Below are 26,565 nucleotides of genomic sequence, written 5' to 3'. Positions count from 1 at the left end.
AAAGCTCACAAATATGTGTAGACTGTTTTTTCTAATGATGATTATATGGAATCAATGGTTCTAGAAGATCGGGAGAGGGGTTATTGAAACGGGTATTAAAAGTTCTAGTACCCTTTTCAAATAACCTAAAAGATCTTATCACGAGGATGGCATTTTGAGCCATTTTGTGCTACCAACCTTAGGTTTTACCTAAAAGACGATCAAGTTGCTATCGATCGAAAATTCGGAGATAGCTAATCTAAGGTTAGAGGGGTTAGATAATTGATATATAATCCCTGTTTGCTCCTGGGAAATTTTTGGTCTATGTCTTTATTATTAGTGATAAGGAGAAGGGGGGGGACGGGTAATAGTGCCTTGTCATTATGACACGATTTTCTATATGTGCACTATCTATTAATATGTACACGCCTATAAGCACAGAGGGGAAAAATTGAGGTAGGACATCATGAGCATAGCCAAAAAACTGTTTGGTTTTTTAGGTGGCCAGGGGTGGGAGGGGATGGAAAGCTCTACCTGGAGCTTCATTTTCAGCAATTTGAAGTGGCAATATTTCTCTTTCCCTATTTATATGAAATGTTTCAATGTAATTAGACATCAGATAGCCGTGTTGCAGAAGTCATGATGGCTTCCGCCGTATAGAAGACCAAATTTCGCGCATAATTTCCATCTATACGAACAATAATACCACTTTCTGTCCGCCTGAAATTCTTTAGTAGAAATATTGTTAAGGACTTATTCAGCAAAACTACTGTTCATCAAGGGTTTTGGCCAATTATTCAAGATTTTGTCAGAAATTTTAATCACAATTCAATATTTTGATTCTTAAACAGAAAAACTGGAACAGTTGGGCGCTATCAATCAACTTAAATTATTGATGTATGAAATTTAACACCTTGAAATTGGGGGTTTTTGGTAACTCACATCATATCTTGGTTAGTCCTATGCATGATTTGAAAAAAAAACAGAAATTAAGAGAAATCTAATCCATTTTGACCTAATGTTATTTTCCTATCTTAAATAATGCTCAATATCTTTCTCACGAATTGGTATTTTTTAGTGATAAATTCTATGTTTATACTACTAAACATGGCCTAAAATATGCACGAAGTATTTGTTCTAAAAATACCATTGGTAATTAAGTAAAAAATAAACCTTCACACGCGCTCTAATTTCTAAAAGCTCTGTTTCAAGATGACAGAAATAAATTCTGTCTATAATAAATGCTCAGGGAGAGTTTAATAGTTTTTATATGTATTTTTAAACAAGATATTGACTTTTTTTACTACATAAGAAAGTGCAATGTGTCTTATTTGTTTTTTCAATGGCTACGTCCAATTTTGTCAAAACCCTTTATCTATCGCCACTTCGACAAACAAGTTGGTTCAATTTGACATGTGCAAGTCAATTCCTAATGGGCTTCATTTTATCACGGCTTGACTTAACTGCTTCGTTGTAAGCTATAAAGAAATATAAGAATGCTAATCTTTATGGAGATCTAATAGATGGGAGCCGACGTTTAACCCCGTTCCCTACGGCTGATTGGTCTCCAATCACATTCGACCTATAAAGAAAGACTAGAACTCTCAATTTCTGATTTAAAAAGCACCCTCTAAAGTTGCTCATAAGGTTGAGGAAGAGGCAATCCCCCTCCTATACGGAATGCTTATTTTAGGGTTAAATGTTACTCTTTATTTTTATAATAACTGCGTAGAATAGAAATATTCCCAGAAATCAAGAGGGATTAAATATGAATTTCATATTTTTGATGTGTTTTTTAAAGTTTTTTTTGTATGTTTTTAAAGTTGTTGATGGTTTATGTGTTGTGTCTTGATGCGTTTTTTATAGTCCCCCCCCACCTATGAAAAAAATGTATTTTGTAGAATCCGGGTTATGGCCCCAGGGATTGTAAATCAATCTCTACCTCCACCCTCCTTTCGTCTCTTCTTTAGAACTAATTCTGTATCAAACAGTTTGTGCTGTCAGAGAGGAGTGACTCAGCTGCAATAGTGAAAAACTCCAAAAACGGAGTTTTGATATCAATAGACGCATCAGAAGAATTGTCTCATCATGCTAACTCTAAATATGTAAAATTTACCTAGAATTTATTATTATTCATAAATCTTAAAATTTATTTTTACTGTTACCCATCAAAAGTTAAGAGCCTGAGAAAATTTGTATAATTTTAAAAAAGGGAGTAAACATATCCTAAAAGTAAAGGAATCTTAATCAAAATCCCACCATCAGATTTAGCGTACCAGAGAACCCTACTATATAAGTTTCAAGCTCACACGTAACAAAATGTAGAATTTTATATTATTTTCTTGCCAGAAGAACTATAACGGATGTGTGTTTATTTTTTTTTCCAGAGTTCATCATATTGAAATAATGGTCATAGAAGATCGGTAAAGAGTGTATTTGAACGTAAATTAAAACTACCGGTGCCCAGTTTAAGTGACCTGAAATATGGAAGGGCAATTACCACTACTCCCCCCCCCCTCGGGGGCTATTTGATAGAAGAATGGCGTTGGGAGGGGGCCTCTCCCACGCCCATCTTCCCCAAAGTCCCCCAATCAAAGTTTTAGATAGTCATTTTATTCAGCATAGCTGAATTATGCCTTTAGGAGTAACATGACCCCCCCTCCCCCACATCCAGTGGAGAGAGGCTTGTAAGTTGTGAAATTTGCCCATTGTTTACACATAGTATTTTTTATAGGGAAGTATACAGACTTTTTTGGGAGGGAGAATTTTATGGTTGGAGGAGTTTCCATGCAGAGAGGTTCTGTGGGAAGGTAAATAAGTGGGGGCTGGCATACAACGGTAAATTTTACAGTGGAAAAATCTGACATAATTTCTATAAAAAATTCTTTATATTTGTTTTACTTTCTCTTTGCCAACTCAATTTTGCATGTGGATATTTTTTCAGGGGAATTGTCCAGGGGCTATTTTCAGCATTTTTGGGTTTCCAGGAAAAAATTGCCACGGAAGGGGGGATTTCTTTAGTGATCAGAAAAATGACTAGTAGTTAAAGTCTCTTTCAAATAATTTTTTCATGCTGAATCGTCCGTAAGCAATTTTTAGAGGGGAAAGGGGGTATATTCGTGGTAGTAAATTTTCACAGAGTTTCTGGTGAAGGGAGGGAGTTTTTCATGGAGAGTGAACCAGATTTATCTGCATTATTTGAAAAACGATCAGAAATTAAATTCAAAAAAGCGATTTTTTTTCGACTGAAAGTAAGGAACAACGTTAAAACTCGAAACGAACAGATATTATTCCGTATACGAGGGGGTTGCTCCTCTCGTAAGTACCTTGCTCTTTTCCCTACAGTTTAAATGTTTGTCCCAATTTCTCAAGAACAGCTTCTGAAAACCAAGGGCATTTCCATTTGAATAGAAAACCCTTTTAAAAATGCTAAGAACTTTAGTGTAAAGAGCAAGGTATAGAGCAGAAGGGCAAACCCTTCATAAAGGGAATAATTTCTGCTCATTTTGAGTTTTATTGTTGGTCCTTACTTTCTGTTGAAAAAGCTTGTTTTTCAAATTTAATTTTGATGAAGGATCAATGAGAACTGGGATTTTTTTGGCATTAAAATGCACCCTTTGAGATATGTTCCTCCCTCCTCAAAGATAAAACAATCAGAGAAATTCATTGTAGAAGTTTAAATGCCTTTAAAAATTTTGCAATCTGTTCACTGCTTTCAGATAGTATTTGTTATTGGGAAACTTACAACTATTTTTTGCAAGGGAGTTTTCTGCGGGGGGGATTATCCGGGAGAATTTTCAGGAGGTGGGGAAATTTTTGGGAAGGATCTTCTGTCAGTGGGGGTGAAATTGTCCTCCAAGATGACAATAGGGAGTAAACATCAACTTTAAATTTTTGATAATTTTTTTAAAGGTTTTTGCCCCCCTCCAAAAAAATAAACCCCCTTGAACAAAAGTCTTGGTTACGGCCCTTACGGGATTTTTACCACCACCCTCCCCTCGTCTCTCCCTTCGAACTAATTATGTATTTATATGAAGCTTCAATGGGAGTTTGGTTGTTTTGGCATTAAAATGCACCTTTTGAGGTGTTTCCCTCCCTCCCTAACTACTAAAGTTTCAGTGATTAACTACTAAGTGATTTGATTCATAATGGAGGGATATAGTAAGATACCAAAGGTAACGTTTGGTAAGATACCAAAAAGAGAATGTTTCAATTGCCGAATTTTCTAGGCCTTTCTGGGCCTTCAAATGAAAACCAAACGAGTTTTTGGGGCTTGTTGTCTAATTCTTCTTAGTTCCCATGTATACATTGAGTCTACGCCTTTATTCGTGGTTCTAAAGCGTGGGGGGGGGGGATTAGCACTGATGAATTAAAACAAATATCAGAAACATTTTGTGCAATAAGAAGGGAGCTTTCACCTAGCAGCATCTTTGTGCACGCTAACTACATTTTTCAAAGGAAAAATTTTCCCAGAAAATTTGATCCCCGCTGACAATTCCTTCGTAACGTTCTCTCCACACATAAAATTGCTCATGTGAAGAGGAAAAAAGACAAATAATTGGAATTTTGTAGAAGAATTCAGGGTAATTCTTCTGGAAAAATTTCTCCACTTGAAAAATTTTTCCTGATAATCCTCCGCACAGAAAAATCTCCTGTGAAAAATGTCCGTATGTTTCCCAATAACAGATAGTTATCTGTAAATAAAAGACAAATTACAAAAATTAAACAGACACTTTTAATATATATATATATATATATATATATATATATATATACATATATATATATATATATATATATATATATATATATATATATATATATATATATATATATATATATATATATATATATATATATATATATATATATATATATATACATATATATATATATATATATATATATATATATATATATATATATATATATATATATATATATATATATATATATATATATATATATATATATTGGGGTGGCGCTTCGCGCCACCCCAACACCTAGTTTAATAATAATTTCTTTTTGACGTTAATTGACGCTTTGACAAATTTTCTTTGATCAGCAAGCATTCTAAACTTCAACAATTTCTACTAAACTTCAAAACTTTTGGTTTTCTGTTTTAAGGTTTTTGAATAGCTTTAATCCATATATTGAAATATTTGTGCAATCACCAGTTTTTACATTTTAAGCAATTGAATTAAATTTCAGAAGGGCCTCAATTTTGTGAGCTCGTTTAACGGTAATAACGGTAATAACATGTAATGGTGTAACGGTAAAGATAGTGTAACGGACAGACATTACATTTTTATATATATATATATAAGACTAAACTTCAAACTTTTGGTTTTCTGTTTTAAGGTTTTCGAATTGCTTTAATCCATTGTCAAAATATATTGAAATATTTGTGCGATCACCAGTTTTTTTTACATTTTAAGCAATGTAATAAAATTTAAAAAGAGCCTCAATTTTTTGGGCTCGTTTAACGGTATTAACGTGTAACGGTAAAGATAGTGTAATAGACAGAATTTAAATATTTATATATAAGTACTGTTTCAGCTGATAATGCTTTTTTTCTATAGGTTGTTCCCATCCGCTAATCTGATTACTATTTGAAACCCTATTAATTTAAAAGGCCTCTGAGCCCTTTTACTTAAACTGGAGCATAACACCAACGTGTTTGCAAGAATTGGCGATTAAAATATTTTTCAGATTACTTTTAGGATTTGCGCGGGAAAAGTTGAGAGATTCCTCTTAAGTTGAAACGAAGAAATAACAAGTTTCAAAATTGAAAGTAAGGGGCAACATTAAATGCTGGGAGGATATGAATCTTTGTAAATATTTCACAATGTAGTCTTGCTTAAGACACCTTAGCATATCATGAGCAGTAAAATTGAGTTATTACATGCTTTATAGGATACTCAATAGTGGTGCTGCTGCTCATATAATCGTGACGGATATAAAATATTTTAAAGAAGAAGAAGGCTTAATCCATTCAAAAAAAGTACGGCTTTGTGCTCAAGTGTCTTTTTTTGTAGCAAATACTTCAAGAAGCAGAGGAGAATAATAATTGTGTTCACTGCTACCATTACAAGAAACTTGCTGCAATCCCAGCTCCCCGAGGCCAACAGAGCTATTCTCCTCATACATTCATACATTCCCCTCATACACATACATTCCCCTCAATCACAATCTATTTAAAGCCTCCCTCTTTACACCATCCAAGGAAGCACTCATTCCCCTTGAATCTTTCCTTACGACATCCTCCCGCCCCATTTGGGGACGACTTGACGTTTCCTAGCCATCTTCGAACTTTTTCTGCTTGCACATATATATATATATATATAACAATTACCAGCAACTTCTCCTCCTTCCTTCCGCTCTCTTTGAATCTGTGCATTAAGACCTTATGTCTTTTGGGATTGTTATTTCTTTTTTTTTTAGTATTGAGACATAACCCTTTTTTCGTCTCATCCATGCGCCAGCCTCTTACTTGTCTATACTTGTTACTGTCATAATACTCACTTTTGACCTTATTGCTACTCTCTAGTTTTCACTTAGAACCCACAGGACCTAACGGCTGATAAATTACAGGAGAGTCTCATTGCTATCAGAAATGTTCTATCGCACACTTTGAGGGACAAATTGTTCTGTTTTCCAGAAAAGGAAGATTTTTCATCTCTCTCTTTGCAAACGGAAGGAAAAGATACAGCAGGGGTAAGTACAAGTATGATAATTTTCAAATGTTTCACAGGTTCATTAGATTAGTATTTTGCTAGGCTGCCTTTTGACTGTTAGCCAAAACTCCCCACCAGCCCATGGACACTTATGAAAAGGTTGAATTAGAAAATTTGAAAGGAAGTTACCACTTTTCCAAGCTTGTATAAAACTTGGCAGTGGTAATAGAAAGCATCTTTTTGAAAAATCCTGTTCCATTGTCCCTTCTCAATGAAACTGTGAGCTGTCGTAATGGGGCCCAAATCAATTCATATGAAACATTTTCAAGTTCATGCACTTCTTTCTAACTAGCACGACTTGAAATACTCTTTAGACATAAAAAAAGGAGAGAAACTTCGCTTAGAGTCTGCCCCTCTGTTGACCGAGGTATTTGGACTTGGGTCATATTTTTGCATCAGCTTGAATAAAGACTTATCTCCATGGAATATTTCAAGGAGGAAAGCAGTCGAGATATGAGGTTAACTTTTTTTTTATGTAAAAATTTGTGTTTGTGGATCCACTTTTTGAAGCTGGAATCCACATTTCAGAATTTCGCTTTCTGAATCTCGTTAGAGACATTGATTTATTTCTAAGAACTTCATTGACTTAAGTTACCCGGAAGGGAGATGGGGGAATTCCTGAGAAGCCACTCTTCCCTACTATTGCCAAAAGTTTCCTTTATTTTTCGCCTGATAAAAAGTCTGGTGAAGTGGGATAAATGAAATTTACTCTTCCATCTATCCGTGACTGTTCTGTGATAAATCAGTTTGACTCTTCATAATTGCCTATTGCTGTTTTAACCATAAAAAACGTGAAGATTTGGTACCCTCATAATTCAGTCCCTGTGATAACAACTGTCCACAATAAGACATCTTCAATTTATTCTAAAGGTATAGAGGGCTGAATGCTTTATTATCCTACCTGACAGCAATGTAATAGTAAATATTAGCAACGAAGGATAGTAATGAAACTCTCTGTCTAGTGATGCCTTAATTGATTTGTGAGTTTAGCGGTTACTGTGTTCTCAGAGACTAAGTTTTACGTTGACACAATATACACAATGAGAACGGTTCTAATTTTGATTCTAAAATGATAAGAGTTGTAAAGTTAAGAGTCTTGGATTAAACACTTAAATGAAATAAAAGCCAGAACAATAAATTGCATAGTCAATTGTCAGCTTAATGTTTTGAGTTAAAGAAGCACTAAATAAGTACTATCTTTCCAATTGTCTTATGCAACAAAAGCTATGTATGAAGCTCTTTCTATAATAGCTAGAGGTCAAATTTGTATTTAACATACTGGGAATAATAACATACCTTAAAATATATTGGTACGAGTATGAAAGTCAACTAAGTCCCATACCCAGGATTCTGATTAGGGGCTCGAGTATGAAGCAAATAAATTTTGTGTCTTGGATTAGCGAAAAGCGCGTATTAGTATGTATTTTTTTTTCAACTTATTCTTAAGAAGATAGGAGGTTGAATTGGAACCGCATATATCCAGATAAAATCCACAAAATATTTACATTTAAGCAAGCACTTTGGTGATCAAACTTTAGACTATTTTCGTCCTTTTTTATTCCCCTAGATAATTCCCCTTCAAGTAAAATTGAGCGGCCACGAAGAAAGTACGAAATATGAACCTTCAACTATCGATCAGATGTCCTAAGGGGCAACAAAAGGACCAAATGTTAAAAACAGTTTAAGGACATGGGTTAGTTGGTCCCCCATCACTTTCAACTTATATAAAAAAGGACTAACTCTCAGTTCCCGATCGAATGATTATCCTCCGAAGTTCCTTCAACCCTGAGGGGAGGTTGGAATGAGGAAAGGGCAGGTCTCCTCCTATTTGATATAAGTACTGCTCATTTCAAGGTTTAATATTGCTCCTTACTTTCATAATTACAGTGTAGACTAGAAACATTTCCAGAAATCAAGAGGGATTAAAACCAATTTCTACCTCCACCCATTTCATAGAACTGTTCTGTATGTATCTGAAGGCCCAATGAGAGCTAGGGTGTTTTGGCCTTAAAATGCATCCTTTGAGACATCTTCCTAACTACAGAACAATCAGAAAGCCCCGCTTTAGAGATTTCCTAATGTAAGTGACCAAAAAGAATAGAGGGTAACTAGCCCTATTCCCATGCCCCATTTTTCCACAAAGACATCCGAATGAAATTCTGAGATAACCATTTCAAAAAATCAAAATAAATGTTGATAGAGAATGGTATCTCCCTTATACATATATATATATATATATATATATATATATATATATATATATATATATATATATATATATATATATATATATATATATATATATATATATATATAAATGAATATATAATCCATGGATTATTCTTTATGGTTGATTGTGTATGGCTATGCTGTTTGACCTATGTGATTGTATGGATGAGTAAGGTTAAGGCCTCATTCAAGTGCTGGTCTATATTAGTCACTAATTTAGGAAAACAGTCTTCCTTTTCTCCTTCTGTCTCTCTCTCTTTTTTTTTCTTTTTTTTTAATGTGTTTGTGCTGTTGCATTGGTGATTTCTCTTTTCGTTATATATATATATATATATATATATATATATATATATATATATATATATATATATATATATATATATATATATATATATATATATATATATATATATCTGGGCCTTGTGTTATTGGGTAGCTACAACAATCCTCAAAAAAATTATCTAAAATCATACATTACACATTCCAGGCGAATCGTATCCCCTCAATTTATAAAATAAATTCCACTAATTCAAATCTGAGACTTCATATCTCAACTCTATTATCTAAGTCTCTTATGCTTCTAATCTAAACTAAATAACCTTTCTAAAATCGTACAAAATCCTATATTATTTCCATGATCCCTAAAATTATATTCAATCATAAACCCATACATTCTAAATATTCTATTACATTTAAAAATTACCTAATATATAAACTTAAAATTACTGAACAAATCTTGAAGCTAACTATTATAATCTAAAAATTCTAATCAAACTCTAAAATCAAACACTTCATTCCAACGATAACTTTTGGCAGAAAAAGCAATAAAAAAAGAGTTCCATCTAAACTACTTTAATGACAAAATGGTCGTATTAATTAATATGCATACCAACACGACAACATGAAGTGAATATTGATAGCAAATTATGGTTCCTCCAATTAACATCATTCTTGAAGAAAATATACACTGTCACCTTGTACTGGCCTAGTGGAAGAGACTGTGCCTCCTAATTGAAGGTGCTAGGTTCAATCCCAGCCGGTGCAAGGAAACTTTCTTCGTAAATCTTCAGTTATTTTTTTTGTTCTTCAACGAGTCTGTCTTGTAGTATTTACTCCGCATATGCCTACTGAAGCTATAATTGAGATCCAGTTTCATCAATAGACATTGCTTCTACCATTTTCAGCGAAATTATTCTACAAGTGGCTGAATAAAGGAGATTTTCGAAGAAATGCATCGTGGGTAAATTCCACTGGTCGGCAAGGAACTTTCAGGCCATGATAACTCTGGCTCTCGCTGTGTTTGAAAACGTGCTTCACTTTTTCAAGTTAAAGTATATATGTGAAGCATCGCCAATTACAAGTCCTTGGCTGTATCTAGAATTCTATTTTTACTTTCTCTTTTTAATTTTTCATTACAGAAAAAAGGTAACTATATAAAATTTAGCAAAGGATACAAATTGTTACCGTTGTTGCAAAAACTTTGGAGTCTTCTATATTTAACATTCAAAGAAAAACTTGAACAAATAAAAAACTTTCAAGCAATCAGATTCACGGAAACAAAATTATGCGTAATAAAGAGTGCTGCAGGGTGAAACCCTTATCATTGCAAAAAAATTTCTGGTGCTAATTTTAATGCTTTATTTAACTGAAGTGATTTGCTTCATAAGACAGTGATATATTATTAAGGAGGGGTTATAGGTCTTTGTTTAGGGGGGGGGGTAATATACCTAAGGGAGTACATTTCAATGGTCTAATATTCTTAGCCTCTTTAAGCCTTCAGATGTAAATTGAATGATTTTTTGGGATTTGTTGTCTTTTCCTTCTTGGCTCCCAAATATATTTTACTCTACACATTTATTGGTGGTGCTGGGGATAGGGAGTAGTACTGTCTAAGTAGAACTTATTAAAAGGGTAAATTGTATAATTTACAATCTTTGCCCCGGGGGCTTGCTACAATCTTTTGGGGGGCATTGCATGCTCGGAGAAATATATATATATATATATATATATATATATATATATATATATATATATATATATATATATATATATATATATATATATATATATATATATATGTCCCACCTGTGAATATAGATATATATATATATATATATATATATATATATATATATATATATATATATATATATATATATATATACTAGCTGTTGGGGTGGCGCTTCGCGCCACCCCAACACCTAGTTGGTGGGGGCGCTTCGCGTCCCCCCCAAGCCCCCCCGCGCGCGTAAGTCGTTACGCGCCATAATAGTTACGCGCCATTGTAGTTGTGTCCCTATGTCCCACCTGTGAAAATAGATATATATATATATATATATATATATATATATATATATATATATATATATATATATATATATATATATATATATATATATATATATATATATATATATATATATGGTTTTAACTACGTAAAACTTGCGAATATACAACATTCTTTGCTGTCCCATTGTCTTTGCATATAAATAGATTGTCAGGTTTACCGACTCTTGAACATGCAACATATAATGGTCCATTGGAAAACAATCTGTATTCAGATCTATACCTCATGATTCTAATGATTGCCCTTGAGCTTTGTTGATGGTGATTGCTAATCGACCATTCCCTGTCCCGGTGTCCCGGTCGTCATTTATATCCCCCTGTTTCCCCCGGTGTCCCCGTTGTAGTCGTGTCCCTGTGTCCCGGTCGTCATTTATATTCCCTGTGTCCCGGTCGTCATTTGTATCCCGGTGTCCCGGTCTGTATATACATTCGTTTTTTAGTTTTGTTTTTCTCCTTTATTTTTTTCCTTTTTTTTCTTTTTTAGTTTATTTAGATTTTTAGATTTTTTAGTTTTTTTATTAGTTTTTAGTTTTTTTTTCTTTTTAGTGTTTTTGTAGTTTTTACCTTCTTTTTAGTTTTGTTAGTTTTTTTTTACTTATGTCCTGGTCGTCATTTATACTCCCTGTGTCCCGGTGGTTTTTTCTTTTTAGTTTTTTATTGGTTTTTACCTTTATTTTAGCTTATTTTTCAGTTTTTTCCTTTTTTTAGTTTTTTTTAATTTTTTATTTTTTTTTAGTTTTTTACCTTTTTTTAGTTATTTTAGTTTTTTTAGTTTTTTAGCTTTTTTACTTTTTTTATTAGTTTTTAGTTTTTTTTGTAGTTTTTGCCTTTTTTTAGTTTTTTCAGTTTTTTTTTAGTTTTTTATTGGTTTTTACCTTTATTTTAGCTTATTTTTCAGTTTTTTCCTTTTTTTTAGTTTTTTTTAGTTTTTACTTTTTAGTTTTTACCTTTTTTTAGTTTTTTTAGTTTTTTTAGTTTTTTAGCTTTTTTATTTTTTTTATTAGTTTTTAGTTTTTTTTTTGTAGTTTTTGCCTTTTTTTAGTTTTTTTAGTTTTTTAGCTTTTTTATTAGTTTTTAGTTTTTTTTGTAGTTTTTGCCTTTTTTTTAGTTTTTTTAGTTTTTTAGCTTTTTTATTTTTTTATTAGTTTTTAGTTTTTTTGGTAGTTTTTGCCTTTTTTTAGTTTTTTCAGTTTTGACGTCACCTGATCCAGTTTTTTCAGGTGACGTCACCTGATCCACAGATCCACACACATACAACTTATTTTTATATATATAGATATATATATATATATATGTATATATATATATATATATATATATATATATATATATATATATATATATATATATATATATATATATATATATATATATATATATATATATATATATATATATTGCTGTCCCATTGTCTGTGCATATAAATAGATTGTCAGGTTTACCAACTCTTGAACATGCAACATATAATGGTCCATGGGAAAACAATATATTCAGATCTATACCTAATGATTCTAATGATTGCCCTTGAGCTTTGTTGATGGTGATTGCTAATCGACCATTCCCTGTGTCGCCATCGCCATTTATATATCCCCCTGTGCCCCCCCGGCGTCCCCTTTGTAGTTGTGTCCCTGTGTCCCGGTCGTCATTCTTATTCCCTGTGTCCCGGTCGTCATTTGTGTCCCGGTGTCCCAGTCTGTGATTTCTCTTTGAGTGTCCCGGGCGTCATTTATATTCCTTGTGTCCCGGTCGTCATTTATATCCCCCTGTGCCCCCCGGCGTCCCCGTTGTAGTTGTGTCCCTGTGTCCCGGTCGTCATTTATATTCCCTGTGTCCCAGTCGTCATTTGTATCCCGGTGTCCCGGTCTGTATATACATTCGTTTTTTTAGTTTTGTTTTTCTCCTTTATTTTTCATTTTTTTCCTTTTTTATTTATTTTCTTTTTTAGTTTTTTAGTTTTTTTATTAGTTTTTAGTTTTTTTTTCTTTTTAGTTTTTTTGTAGTTTTTACCTTTTTTTTAGTTTTTTTTAGTTTTTTTTTTACTTATGTCCTGGTCGTCATTTATACTCCCTGTGTCCCGGTCGTCATTTGTGTCTCGGTGCTTTGTTGATGGTGATAATCGAACATTCCTTTTGTCCCGGTCGCTTTCTCTTTGAGTGTCGTCATTTATATTCCCTATGTGCCGGTGTCCCGGTGGTCATTTGTGTCCCGACGTCCCGGTCTGTAATTTCGTCAGTTGAAAACATGACGTCAGTCGACACACAAACATGACGTCACCCGACAGACAGACCCACACACACACAGACAACTTATTTTATATAAGCCCCCCCCAAGCCGCCCCCCGCGCGCGTAAGTCGTTACGCGCCATATTAGTTACGCGCCATTGTAGTTGTGCCCCTGTGTCCCACCTGTGAATAGAGATAGATATAAATTTATGTTTTTAACTACGTAAAACATGCGAATATACAACATTCTTCGCTGTCCCATTGTCTGTGCATATAAATAGATTGTCAGGTTTACTGACTCTTGAACATGCAACATATAATTGTCCATGGGAAAAACAATCCGTATTTAGATCTATACCTCATGATTCTAATGATGTGTCCCTGTGTCCCGGTCGTCATTTATATTCCTTGTGTCCCGGTCGTCATTTGTGTCCCGGTGTCCCAGTTTGTAATTTCTCTTTGAGTGTCCCGGTCGTCATTTATATTCCCTGTGTCCCTTTGTCCCGGTCGTCATTTGTGTCCCGGTGTCCCGGTCTGTAATTTCTATTCGAACAATCCCTGTGTCCCGGTCGTCATTTATATATCCCGCCTGTGCCCCCGGCGTCCCCGTTGTAGTTGTGTCCCTGTGTCCCGGTCGTCATTTATATTCCCTGTGTCCCGGTCGTGATTTGTGTCTGGTTGTCCCAGTCTGTAATTTCTCTTTGAGGTTCCCGGTCGTCACTTATATTCCCTCTGTCTCGGTCGTCATTTGTGTCCCGGTCTGTAATTTCTCTTTGAGTGTTTTTTCTTTTTAGTTTTTTTTTAGTTTTTTACCTTTTTTCTTTTTTCAGTTTTCTTTTTCTTCTTTATTTTTCAGCGTCACTATGAAGTACATATCGACGAACCTTTGTTTTTTTTAACTTAAATCTGGTAGGCATTGATGACCTTATCCAAGTCAAAATCCCAAACCCAATCATCATCGCTATCATTTTCAGTGTTGATATGTTTTGACTCTCGCTGTCCAGGTGGATTTTCATCTAACTGCGCGGTTTTGCGTTCTTTAGCCGCAAGGCTGTTTTCTTGCTGTTCTTGTGATTCCTCGGCACGCTTTCTTTTCTTACTTTCTCTATCAGCTGCAAGCCTGTTTTCTTGCTGTTCTTGTGATTCCTCGGAACGCTTTCTTTTCTTACTTTCTCTATCAGTAGCAAGTTTTTTGGCATAAACTCTTTGAGCAGCTTCCTCGGCTGTTGCCATTGTAGGTTCTTCAGTCATTTTACAATTAAACATTTTTCCGTGAACAAATGTCTTAAATACCGTTAATGACGTCACCGTCATAGCAAAAATGACGACAACTAACTTCATGACGTCAGTCGATACAGAAACATGACGTCACCTGACAGATAGACACACAGACAGACAACTTATTTTTATATATATAGATATAGAAAATATATAAAAATAAGTTGTCTGTGTGTGCGTGTGTGTTGAGTGACTTCATGTTTGTGTGTCGACTGACGTCATGTTTGTTGATTGACGAAATTACACACCGGGACATCGGGACACAAATGACGACCGGGACACCGGGACATCTATATGTATATATAGAAATAAGTTGTCTGTGTGCCGAGTGACGTCATGTTTGTGTGTCGACTGACGTCATGTTTGTTGATTGACGAAATTACACACCGGGACATCGGGACACAAATGACGACCGGGACACCGGGACGTAGGGTATATAAATGACGACCGGGACACTGAAAGAAAAAGTGACCGGGACACAAGGAATGTTCGATTAGCAATCACCATCAACAAAGCACCGGGACACAAATGACGACCGGGACACAGGGAATATAAATGACGACCAGGACACTCAAAGAGAAATTACAGACCGGGACACCGGAACACAAATGACGACCGGGACAAAAATGACGACCAGGACACCGCGACACAGGGAATATAAATGACGACCGCGACACTCAAAGAGAAATTACAGACAGGGACACCGGGACACAAATGACGACCGGGACACAGGAAAATAACAACAACGGGGACGCCGGGGGCACAGGGGGATATATAAATGACGACAGGGACACAGGGAATGTTCGATTAGCAATCACCATCAACAAAGCTCAAGGGCAATCATTAGAATAATGAGGTATAGATCTGAATACAGATTGTTTTTCCCATGGAGAATTTTATGTTGCATGTTCAAGAGTCGGTAAACCTGACAATCTATTTATATGCACAGACAATGGGACAGCCAAGAATGTTGTACATTCGCAAGTTTTACGTAGTTAAATATATATATATATATATATATCTATATTCATAGGTGGGACACAGGAACACAACTACAATGGCGCGCCCCCAACAGCTAGTATATATAAATAATGACAAAGACCACACTGCCTTTCCATAATATAACAACAAAAGCGAGAATAATGAGGACTTTTTTCCCAAGACAGTGAATCAACAAAACCTATTTGAATATTTCGGCCCTATATCTAAGGGCCGTCTTCAGCAAAGAAAAAATAAAAAACAATAAAACACTTACAATAAAAATTCTCAGTTAAAAATCCATTTTTTTTAAAATAGCCTTGGCATCATTACTTCTTAATGGCAGAATCACTCCACAGTTGTACAATAAATTCCTCCCTCGTGGTGTTTTTTGCTCAAAGTTTTATGGATTACCAAAATTGCACAAACAAGGCATTCCTCTAAGACCCATTGTAGCTAGTACAAAATCACCTGCCTCAAACATTGGAAAATGGTTATGCACTGCATTTAAACCATTGCTTCACTCCCAAAAATCTTATATAAAAAATTCAGTTGATCTTGTAGAAAAATTGAAACAAATAGACATTTCTGAAAATTCCATATTAAGCAGCTTTGACATAGTTTCTATGTATACTAGTATTGATGTTTCAAAATCTGAACAATTATTACAAAATAAACTGGAAAACAATTACCATCTAATTGAAGAGTCAGCAATAGGTCTAGACATTGATGTTCTCATGCATTTGGTTAAATTATGTAACAAATATTCCATGCACTTCCAGTTTCGAGATTCATATTACAAACAGGTACAGGGCCTTCCTATGGGAGCACCTCTATCAGGCCTACTCGCGAATATTCTCGTCGAGAATCTTGAAAATTGGGCCCTAGATTCGTATTTTCTTAATCATGTGTTTTGGGGACGTTTCATGGACGATGTAATTTCAGTTTGGAATTATGGCGAAAGTGAACTTAAAGGTTTTCTAGAACATTTAAATACTTACGATAGAAACCTGCAATTCACTCTAGAGACCGAAAGAGATGGAAAAATACCTTTTTTAGATGTATTGATAATACGCAGGGTGAATAAACTTGAATTTACGGTTTACAGAAAACCTACGCATAATAATAGATACCTTCACTTCAAATCTAACCATCCTCCACAGGTTAAAAGAGGTGTGGTAATATCTCTTGTGGATAGAGTACTTAATATATGTTCAGAGCCGTATGGTAAAAAAGAATTAAATTTTATTACAGACATACTTTTTGGCAACGGGTACCCAATTTCTCTCATAAATACTGTTATTGCTTAAAGATACATTCTTCTGAAGCCTTAAATCCCACACCAGTAAATGATTCAAATAAACCCACAAGCACGATTTACCTACCTTATATTCCGGAAATTACTTCAAAACTGAAAAAAAAGTTTGTTTAAAGAACAATTTACGTGTTGTATTCACAAGCAATTTAAGTATAATGAATCTTGTCAATTCTGGTAAGGATAAAACCCCAATTACTCGTCTACGAGGGGTGTATCAAATACCATGTAGTTTTGGAAATTATTACATTGGTCGAACCCACCAAAATTTAGGAACAAGATTGCAGCAACACAAAGAAAGTATTGAAAAAGCATTAAAATATAAAAATAACTCCATATCTTTCGATTCAGCTCTAAGTAATCATATTTTTGAAAATCCAGACCATTATGTTCTATTTGACGAAACAATTCTAATTGTCAATGACCTAGGAATCAAACAAACTGTCCGTTAGGCAATCGAAATCAAACGAAACTTAAATAATAACACATCCCTAAATAGAGACTTGGGTGAATACACACTCAACCCTATGTACACAAAATTAATTATAGAAAATAATCTAATTCAAAATAAAACAAAAATAGGAACGAACAAAAACAAGCCCAATATCAAAAGAACTATCAGATTAGCTGCAGAGAAGGCAAATATCGCAATAAGAAATCATTCCAATTTTTAATAAATACAGTTAGTGAAATGAATGAACCTTTTTATCTTGCAAAATGTTAGCTTTTATCAGACAGTCTTGGCTGAACTTTTCGTTAAGAAGTAATGATGCCAAGGCTATTTTAAAAAAATGGATTTTTAACTGAGAATTTTTATTGTAAGTGTTTTATTGTTTTTTATTTTTTCTTTGCTGAAGACGGCCCTTAGATATAGGGCCGAAATATTCAAATAGGTTTTGTTGATTCACTGTCTTGGGAAAAAAGTCCTCATTATTCTCGCTTTTGTTGTTATATAGCTAGTATATATATATATATATATATATATATATATATATATATATATATATATATATATATATATATATATATATATATATATATATATATATATATATATATATATATCACATCGAACATAATCCATTGTACAGTGTAAAAATAAGTCGAGTCAAAACTTAGTTAAAAAGTAAAAATAAAAAATAAATAGATAACAATAATATTAATGACTAGTTCTCCTAGCTATCATGCGACTCAACAAAACTCGGAACAAAATTCTTGCGATATCTTTCATGTTTAGTGGGGATGGGAATCAGTTTGAGGACTTTTTGGGATTTTATACGAGACGGTCTGTTGCAGGCGGGAAAGTAGGGTTCGGGGATGACGGAACGTAATCGGAAAACAAACAGGGTCTTGGTACCGAAACGAAGGCACAGAAAGTTCCTTCTATTGGCCAACCTGCTGGTTTTGAACTTAGGATACGGCATTAGACTTTACAGTCCATACCTGCGGTGTTGATCTCTGTTTCTGGGCCGTTCAGCCAGGAAGTGCAATGGGGGGTTGGGTTTTGAACATACCTAGTAGATAATGACGTGGAATCTTCCTCCATGATTTATGATTCAAAGTGCTCTTTTTTGGACATTTTCAATCTTATAAATAAGCTCTGAAGAAAGACGGAAATGCCACACTTGACAAGCAGACTCCAGTATTGGTGGAATAAAAGAACAATTAAGTTGAAAACGATCCTTAGGGGGGCAAGAAAATTTTATGAAAAGCTTTAGAAGGGAAACCGAAGGGGAAGCTTGTTTGAGAATGTTTTGAACATGGGCATCCCGCTTCAAGTCAGCAGTAATTTTCACCCCAAATAATTTAGTGCATGTAGCAGAGATTTTTGGGGGATGGGGTTTGTTAAAGAAGGGGTGATTTAAAAAAAAAATCTAACTGTCATAGCTGACGATTTATTAGCGTTAGATTTCATCTCCGACAAAGAAGCCTCTTTTGTGACATCGTCAAGCAATGTCATAATTGAGCTTTTAACATTTCATCGACAAACCTCAAGTGCCGACAGGTGGTCCACATACTTCTCTCGGTCTGTGTGGTCAGTCATGAGGCTATTAACCATTATAGGGAATAAAATTGAACCCATCAGGGTTCCCTAGGGGACCCCACAAAAGATAAGATGGGTATCGGAATAAACTTTTTTATATTTAAGTACGTGAGAACGATTTGTTAAAAAGGAGGCAACAATTTACATTGAGGGGATTCAATTGAAACTCCATCAGAAGTTTATTTAGAAGGATATTGTGGTCAATTAGGTTGAATGCTTTCTGGAGGTCAATTAATAAAAGATTCAACCAAGTATCAGGGGTTTCAAGGTTTTTAAGAATGGTATCAAGAAGATTAACAAGGTAGCGTGAAATAGATGTCTTTTTCAGGTTTCCAAACTGTTGTAAGTTAATAGGTTCAAAAGTATATGCCTTTAAGCAATTAGTTAAGAAATCATCGTACATTTTGAGAAAATTGGGGTCAAGGCGATTGGTCGTACTCCAGTAAGATTGTTCAGGCCTCCTTTCTTTTGGATTGGAGTAATCTTCCAGCCCGACGGGTAACATCCTCAATTACTAATATCAATAAAAATACTAACAAGGGGTATTGATAGTTCATCAGGGAATGCTTTTATTAGATCAATTGGGATATCAATGGGACAAATACTACTTTTTTTCAGTTTCTGTATTTTTTTTATTATTTGCTTTGCTGAGAATTCTGGGATTTCATCTTTTGGAGTTTCAGAGATTAGATGGCTTTCCGAGAGAGAGAGGAACGTTTGCACAATGCTAGCTTTGTGTTGATTAAGCTCATTAGCTGTCTGGTCAGGCAGTTAGAAGAAAAATTTCATTCAGAAGAAAATCAAGGTTTTTGCACGAGCAACCCTCTATTTCTTGCCCTTTCTAAAAACAGTGGTTTTTAGGGTTCGCTCTGTTTTAAACAATTTAATTTATTCTAACCATACCGAGAAGATCCACGACTTATTTCTTTTTTTATTTGTTTACTGAGGGTTAAGGCATCATCTTTCTTTCCAAGGCGAAATTTTAGTTTCAATTGGATTGATCCTTTTCTTTTTTCATTAATGCAAGGTTAATCTGAGGAACATACCCTCTTGGTAGCCTATGGGACATCATTAATTTGCTTAAGCTTCTGATCTTTGCACAGATAATTAAGACTTAGTTCGTTTGCGTCTCCTGCTATAAAAATGCATTTGGATACTTTGTCGTCTCGAAGTCAAGACTTGTTTGTAGCCTATCATGGAAATTACGACGAGAACAAGTATTCTGTCTGGGTGAATAATAAAATGAGCAAATGATTAAATTAGTGAAAAGCCGAGGAAGGCATTTGGGCTTTGAGATATCCAAATGCCTTCATTGCAATCAAGTTTTCCTGGCACATGGATAAGGGTAGGAGATAGGCAATACTTTTTATCAAACTCTTCAACAACATATTTCTTCGAAAAAGTTTTATTCTGAGGTAACTTTGGCGGGGTGAAGTATTAAAATAATGCTGGGAGTGGAGAGAACATCACCTAAAAGTGAAATACTATCATTTTGGGTATTGTGGGAAGGATGGATTGTCGTAAGGCTCAAGTTCACCACCTTGGACCGAGAGACTACTAAATTGGTTTTAAAGTTGGAGGGGAAGAGGTTTGATTTTAAAAGTCAGGGGTAGATTGGGAGAGCCATGGGAAAAGTTTTCCTCTTTTGTAAAAAAATTCTATTAAAGACGGGTTTGAAATTTTTGAATTAAAAAAAAAGGGAATAGTTGTGGGACACGTCAAAGTCATGGCCAATTGTAGAAAAAAGCCAAGACAGATTGTTCAATTAAGTGGGCAGCCCAGTCAAGGGTTAATTTTATCCCTTTGATTGCCGTTGTTACTGTCTCCCATTTATGCTACACCTTTCCGTGCATGTGTGTCCCTTCACAAATGCCGAACTAGAGTCGTACCTGTTGGAGGTTCTCGCTGGGGAACACACGCAGGTTGACTACGGGTTGACTTTATTGAAAATTTTTCTCTCATGGCTATCACTCGACAATGCTGAACTAGAGTCAACCCTCTCATGCTAATTCACGGTGGGTTGGGTTCAATCTGTTGGAGGTTCTCTCTCAGGTTAATTCACTATATCATTTATCAGAATATTCATGGGTAATCAGTGAAGCTTTAACTGGTCTATGGTTGGACTTTGAAAGTGAAGCTTTAACTGGGGTTTGAGATAGCAGATAATTTTTATGGCGGACAATTTATTACAGGACAGTTTTCGTATGTAGGAACTCTCAAACCAGAGTCATACTGGTAGGGTAGCCAGGGAAGATAAAGTGTAAGGGATGGGGAAAGATATTCTGGTGATTCGGAAAGAAGTCAAATTGGTAGTGTTCTTTATAGGGGGAGGGGATGGTAAGGCAAGTTAGGTCGAATGGAACACGAGCTAGGGGAGGGTGGGTCGTAAATTCTTTCGGCACCCCCCTGAAAAAGGTTGGATTTTAAACCTACCCTCCACCCTCGATGATACATGAGCAAAATTATACGACACGACTTATCAATACAAGGTAAAACAGAACAAAGGTCAATATGATTAAAAATACACTTATCAGACACAAAGATTCCCGAAATAAAATGACGACAAATATCTAAAAAATTGCATTGCCTGTGAAACTTGAAGAAAGCTAACTTGTGAAACCGGTTTGTAGCAATTTCTGCTACAAACCGGAAGTCACTGAACCATTCATGAACTCGAGAGCTTAATCCACAGCCATGCTACAAGTAGATATTTGTAAACTCTCTTGTGGTATTTTGTAGTTAGCGATGGAGTTACCGAACTTTGATAGTCGATGACCTAGTGTAGTAATAATTGCTTCCTTCTTTTAAAATTCCTCTTGTAATTTGGTGATTTTTGATTTTAAGGTCACTTGGATTGTTTTATAGAGTTAAAAGTCTATCTTCCATAACAAGGCAATGGGAATTATGGGAGTTGATGTCTTCACTTAGTTTTTTAGTTTCCAGATCACGTTCATTAAGTATATCGTTGCCTTTTTTTTGATCATTTAAAAATGTTTTTTTTTTTCAAACCTTCTATGGCTACTTCATGGTTTAAATTATTTTCTAACTATGAATTGTATTTAACTGGGAGATCATCAAGTTGTTTGATATATTTAACACAGTCAAAACAAAGGGGGACTTGGGAAGCTTGTTTTTTTTTTTAAACTGATTTTTCGGTTGTTGATTTTGTGATAGACTTGGGTGTACTGCGTGTTTAGAGCCAGGGAGTAGAGAAAGTGGTGTTGAAGGTGGTTCAGGATCATCATTCAGAGAAGAGAGATATTGGCAGTTTAAGACATAACCAATCACCACATTGTTTTCTTTCCTCAATCAGGTACATCCAAAGTACCTGCGCACTTTGGATGAAACCACTGTTGAAACCGACTGCACTGCACCGTTGCACTAGTGGCACGATGTCTGGACTCTGGGCATGTGTTTTTTTTTTACCTTGACATAATGGTGAAACAAACAATCTAGATTATAAAGCTCAAAACTGGATAATGACTGATAGTAAGATGCAGATAGTGTCTTTTCATTTAGTTCAACATATCCTCCAAAATTTCCTGATATTTTACCTCAAAAGCCTCAGTTTTTTCAAACACACCCAGGATTAAGCGTTATCCCTTTTCTCAATGATCAATCCCGCACTGAGAGTGGGTTAATTGGTTGATTTACCATCCTTCGTTAGGGGTTGTGGGGGCATGGTATCCCCAGAGGCATAACTACTAGATCTTGGAATCACTTTGAATAACATGGATTTTTGATTTTTATCAGTATATTGGGAGAGTATCTAAAAGGATAAGAGAAGGGGGGCACCTTCTGCTCCTTTTTCAACTTAGTTCTGAACATGGCCAATCCTTCAATATTGCTATTGTACCCTTTTGACAGCCCTCCTGTATATAGTGTATTTTGATTTTTTTGACACCTTCATTAACATTTTCTAAAGGTTTTACCTTATGCCATGAGCTTTATTGGCGACTCAGGATCAAACATGCCCTCTTGCCCAATTAATCAATTTTATATGTAAACAATCGGCAGCTTATATAACGTGCAATGCTTGCCCTAGAGTCTGTGGTTTTTTTTTTCATCCTGGAATCATAGTTATTTGACTTATTCACTATTTTGAACAAAATGGCTATTCTAAAATTTTAATCAGAAGTCTTTGGGAGACTACTGGTACAAAGGGTGTGGGAGGGGGACTGTTTGCTTTTTTTTAAGTCAAATAATACTCTAAGCATAAAACGACCAGAAATCTACATCAATAAATAATTGAAACCCAAAACAAACAGAAGTTACAATACATAACCGAGTCAAACTAAAAAAAAGAGCACAAATTGACATAAATAGGCTTAACAATCCCCATGCTTCTCAAGACTAGAACATAATTTGCACTTAACTGAACACAAAATACATAAGAAATCTCTTCACGACTCAAGTAAATAAAAATTATTAAGATTATAAGGAATAAATATCAGTATCCAACTGACAATCCACGGCCATTTTTATGGCACTTGGTATTAACCAAGTGACATATAGCAATCACAAATTCTGTCGGTCGGTCTGTCAGTCAGTCCATCGGTTCCGGTTTCGCTACTTTAGGCACATCCAGGTAAGCTAGGACGATGAAATTTGGCAGGCGTATCGGGAACCGGGCCAGATTAAATTAGAAATAGTCGTTTTTCCCGATTTGACCATCTGGGGGGGGGGAAGTGGGGGGCCCGTTAATTTGGAAAAATAGAAAATTGAAGTATTGTTAACTTTCGAACGGTTGATCAGATCTTAATGAAATATGATGTTTGGAAAGATATCGTGTCTCAGAGCTGTTGTTTCAAATCCCGACCGGATCTGGTGATATTGGGGGGGGGAGTTGGGAGGGGAAAACCTAAAATCTTGGAAAACACTTAGAGTGGAGGGATCGGGATGAAACGTGGTGAGAAAATAAGCATAGTTCCTAGATACATGATTGACATAACCGGAACGGATACGCCCTCTTTCGGGTAGTTGGGTGTGGGGGTAATTCTGAAAATTAAAAAAATGAGGTATTTTTAGCTTACGAACGGGTGATCGGATCTCAGTGAAATTTGATATTTAGAAGGACATCGTAACTCAGATTACTTATTTTAAATCTCAACTGGATCCAGCGTAATTCGGGGGGGGGGAAGTTGAGGGGAACGGGAAATCTTAGAAAATACTTAAAGCGGTGAGATCAGGATGAAACTGGATGGGAAGAATAAAAACTTCTGGGAAGAAGTATTTTTAACTTATGAACGGGTGATCGGATCTCAATGAAATTTGACATTTAGAAGGATATCGTGTCTCAAAGCTCTTATTTTAAGTTGCGACCGGATCTGGTGACATTGGGGGGAGTTTGGGGTGGGGGAACCTAAAATGATGGAAAACACTTAGATTGGAGGGATCGGTATGAAACTTGGTGGGAAAAATAAGCAAAAGTCTTAGATACGTGATTTACATAATTGGAACGGATCCGCTCTATTGGGGGAGGGGTTAATTCTGAAAAATTAGAAAAAATGATGTGTTTTAAACTTACGAAGGAGTTATCGGATCTTAATGAAATTTCATATTTAGAAGGACCTCGTAACTCAGATCTCTTATTTTAAATCTCAACCGGATTTAGCGTAATGGAGGGGGGCCAGTTGGGGGTACCGGAAATCTTTGAAAACACTTAAAGCGGTGAGATCAGGATGAAACTGGATGGGAAGAATAAAAACCAGTCTAAGATACGTGACTGACATAACTGGACCGGATCTGCTCTCTTTGGTGGAGTTGGGGGGGGGGGTAATTTGAAAATTGAGGTATTTGTAACTTACGAAAGGTTGACCAGATCTTAATGAAATTTGATATTTAGAAGGATCTTGTGCTTTATAGCTCTAATTTTTAATTTTCGACCAGATCCTGTGACATTGGGGGGATTGGAGGGGGAAACCAGAATTCTTGGAAAACGTGAAAATTGGGGTATTTTTATCTTCGAATAGGTGATAGGATCTTAATGAAATTTGATATTTAGATGGAATTCATGTCTCATAGCTCTTATTTGAAATCCCGACCAGATCTTTTGACATTGGGGGGATTTGGAGTGGCAAATCTTGGAAAATGCTTGGAGTGGAGGAATCGGGATGAAGCTTGGTAGATAGAATAAGCAAATGTCCTTGTTACGTGATTGACGTAACCGTACTGGATTTGCTTTCTTTGGGAGAGTTGGGGGGAGGGGTTAAGTGATTTGGCGAGTTTGGTGCTTCTGGACGTGCTAGGACGATGAAAATTGGTAGGCGTGTCAGGGAGCTGCACAAATTGACTTGATAAAGTCGTTTTTCCAAATTCGACCATCTGGGGGTGGGCTAAAGGGAGAGGAAATTTTACAAAAAAATTAGGTATTTATAACTTACGAGTGGATAATCGAATCTTGCTCTGCTAGGACGATGAAAATTTGTAGGCGTGTCAGGGAGCTCCACAAATCGACTTTATAAAGTCGTTTTCCCAGATTCGACCATCTGGGGGGCTAAAGGGAGAGGAAAAATTAGAAAAAATAGGTATTTACAACATACGAGTGGGTGATCGTATCTTAATGAATTTTGATATTTAGAAGGACATCGTGACTCAGAGCTCTTATTTTAAATCCTGGCCGGCATTAAGCCTCTTATTTTCCTTTTAAATCAATCTATTGATTCATAGAATTTTGTTAAAGCTCATACCATATGATCTCTTGGCTCTTAGCTCTTCATGCCTCGTCACAAGTGCCATATGAGCTCTTAGCTCTTGTTTATTCAGTAAAGTGAAAATTATGTTCTGGTCCTGAGAAGGTATGGAATTGTCAATCCTTTTCATGTTAATTTTTGCTCCTTTTCTTTTTAACTTGGTCATTTACTGTAATCAGTTAATAAGGCATATTAATCAGTCATTAAATCTTAATATTTTAGGGAGACCCCAGGCCTAGAGCCCACTTAGGCTGCTAGTCACCCTCACCCCTAGAATTATCAAATGACCTGTAAACTTTCGGCTTATTTTGCCACTATTAGTAATATTTGGTAGCCAGGCAACAAAATTCAAATAAGGGGCGGATCCATAATTTTTTTTTGGGGGGAGGGCACATAATAGATTGCTCCGATGAACCTGTGAAGAAAGAAATATCAGCAATTTAAAGGGAACCTCAATAATTATACGTCATAGGTAGGTAGTTGACATGGTCGTACATGTAATCTAAAATCTGGTGAGGATTAAAGTTTTGATAATTTTGCAAGTTATAAAGATTTAAAAATATTGTAACAAAAAATAGTAAAAAATAAAAACGAACCTGGAATAAAAATAAAATAAAAAACTGTTTACCATCTACAAAAGAAAAATATGATATTTAATATTTTCTGAATCATTCAATATGACTATTTGTAGAGGTCACACCATTTTGTTGGTCGCCTAACTGTATGACATTGCTTAGTAATTATG

General features: G+C 35.3%; 1 protein-coding gene across 5 annotated transcripts in view; it reads left to right on the top strand.

Annotated features, from left to right (window-relative positions):
• The window catches only part of LOC136037996 (TELO2-interacting protein 1 homolog), a 128,299-nt gene that overhangs the window by 20,953 nt on the left and 80,781 nt on the right, over nt 1–26,565 (top strand). For all 5 annotated transcript variants that reach the window (XM_065720905.1, XM_065720907.1, XM_065720906.1 and 2 more), the window contains one exon: nt 6,574–6,696. In XM_065720905.1, coding sequence (XP_065576977.1) covers nt 6,574–6,696 — 123 coding nt within the window. The remainder of the gene's footprint in view (nt 1–6,573; nt 6,697–26,565) is intronic.

This window comes from Artemia franciscana, chromosome 17 (assembly GCF_032884065.1).
Source record: "Artemia franciscana chromosome 17, ASM3288406v1, whole genome shotgun sequence".
NCBI classification, from domain to species: Eukaryota; Metazoa; Arthropoda; class Branchiopoda; order Anostraca; family Artemiidae; genus Artemia; species Artemia franciscana.
This window is presented reverse-complemented; position numbering and strand designations above follow the sequence as displayed.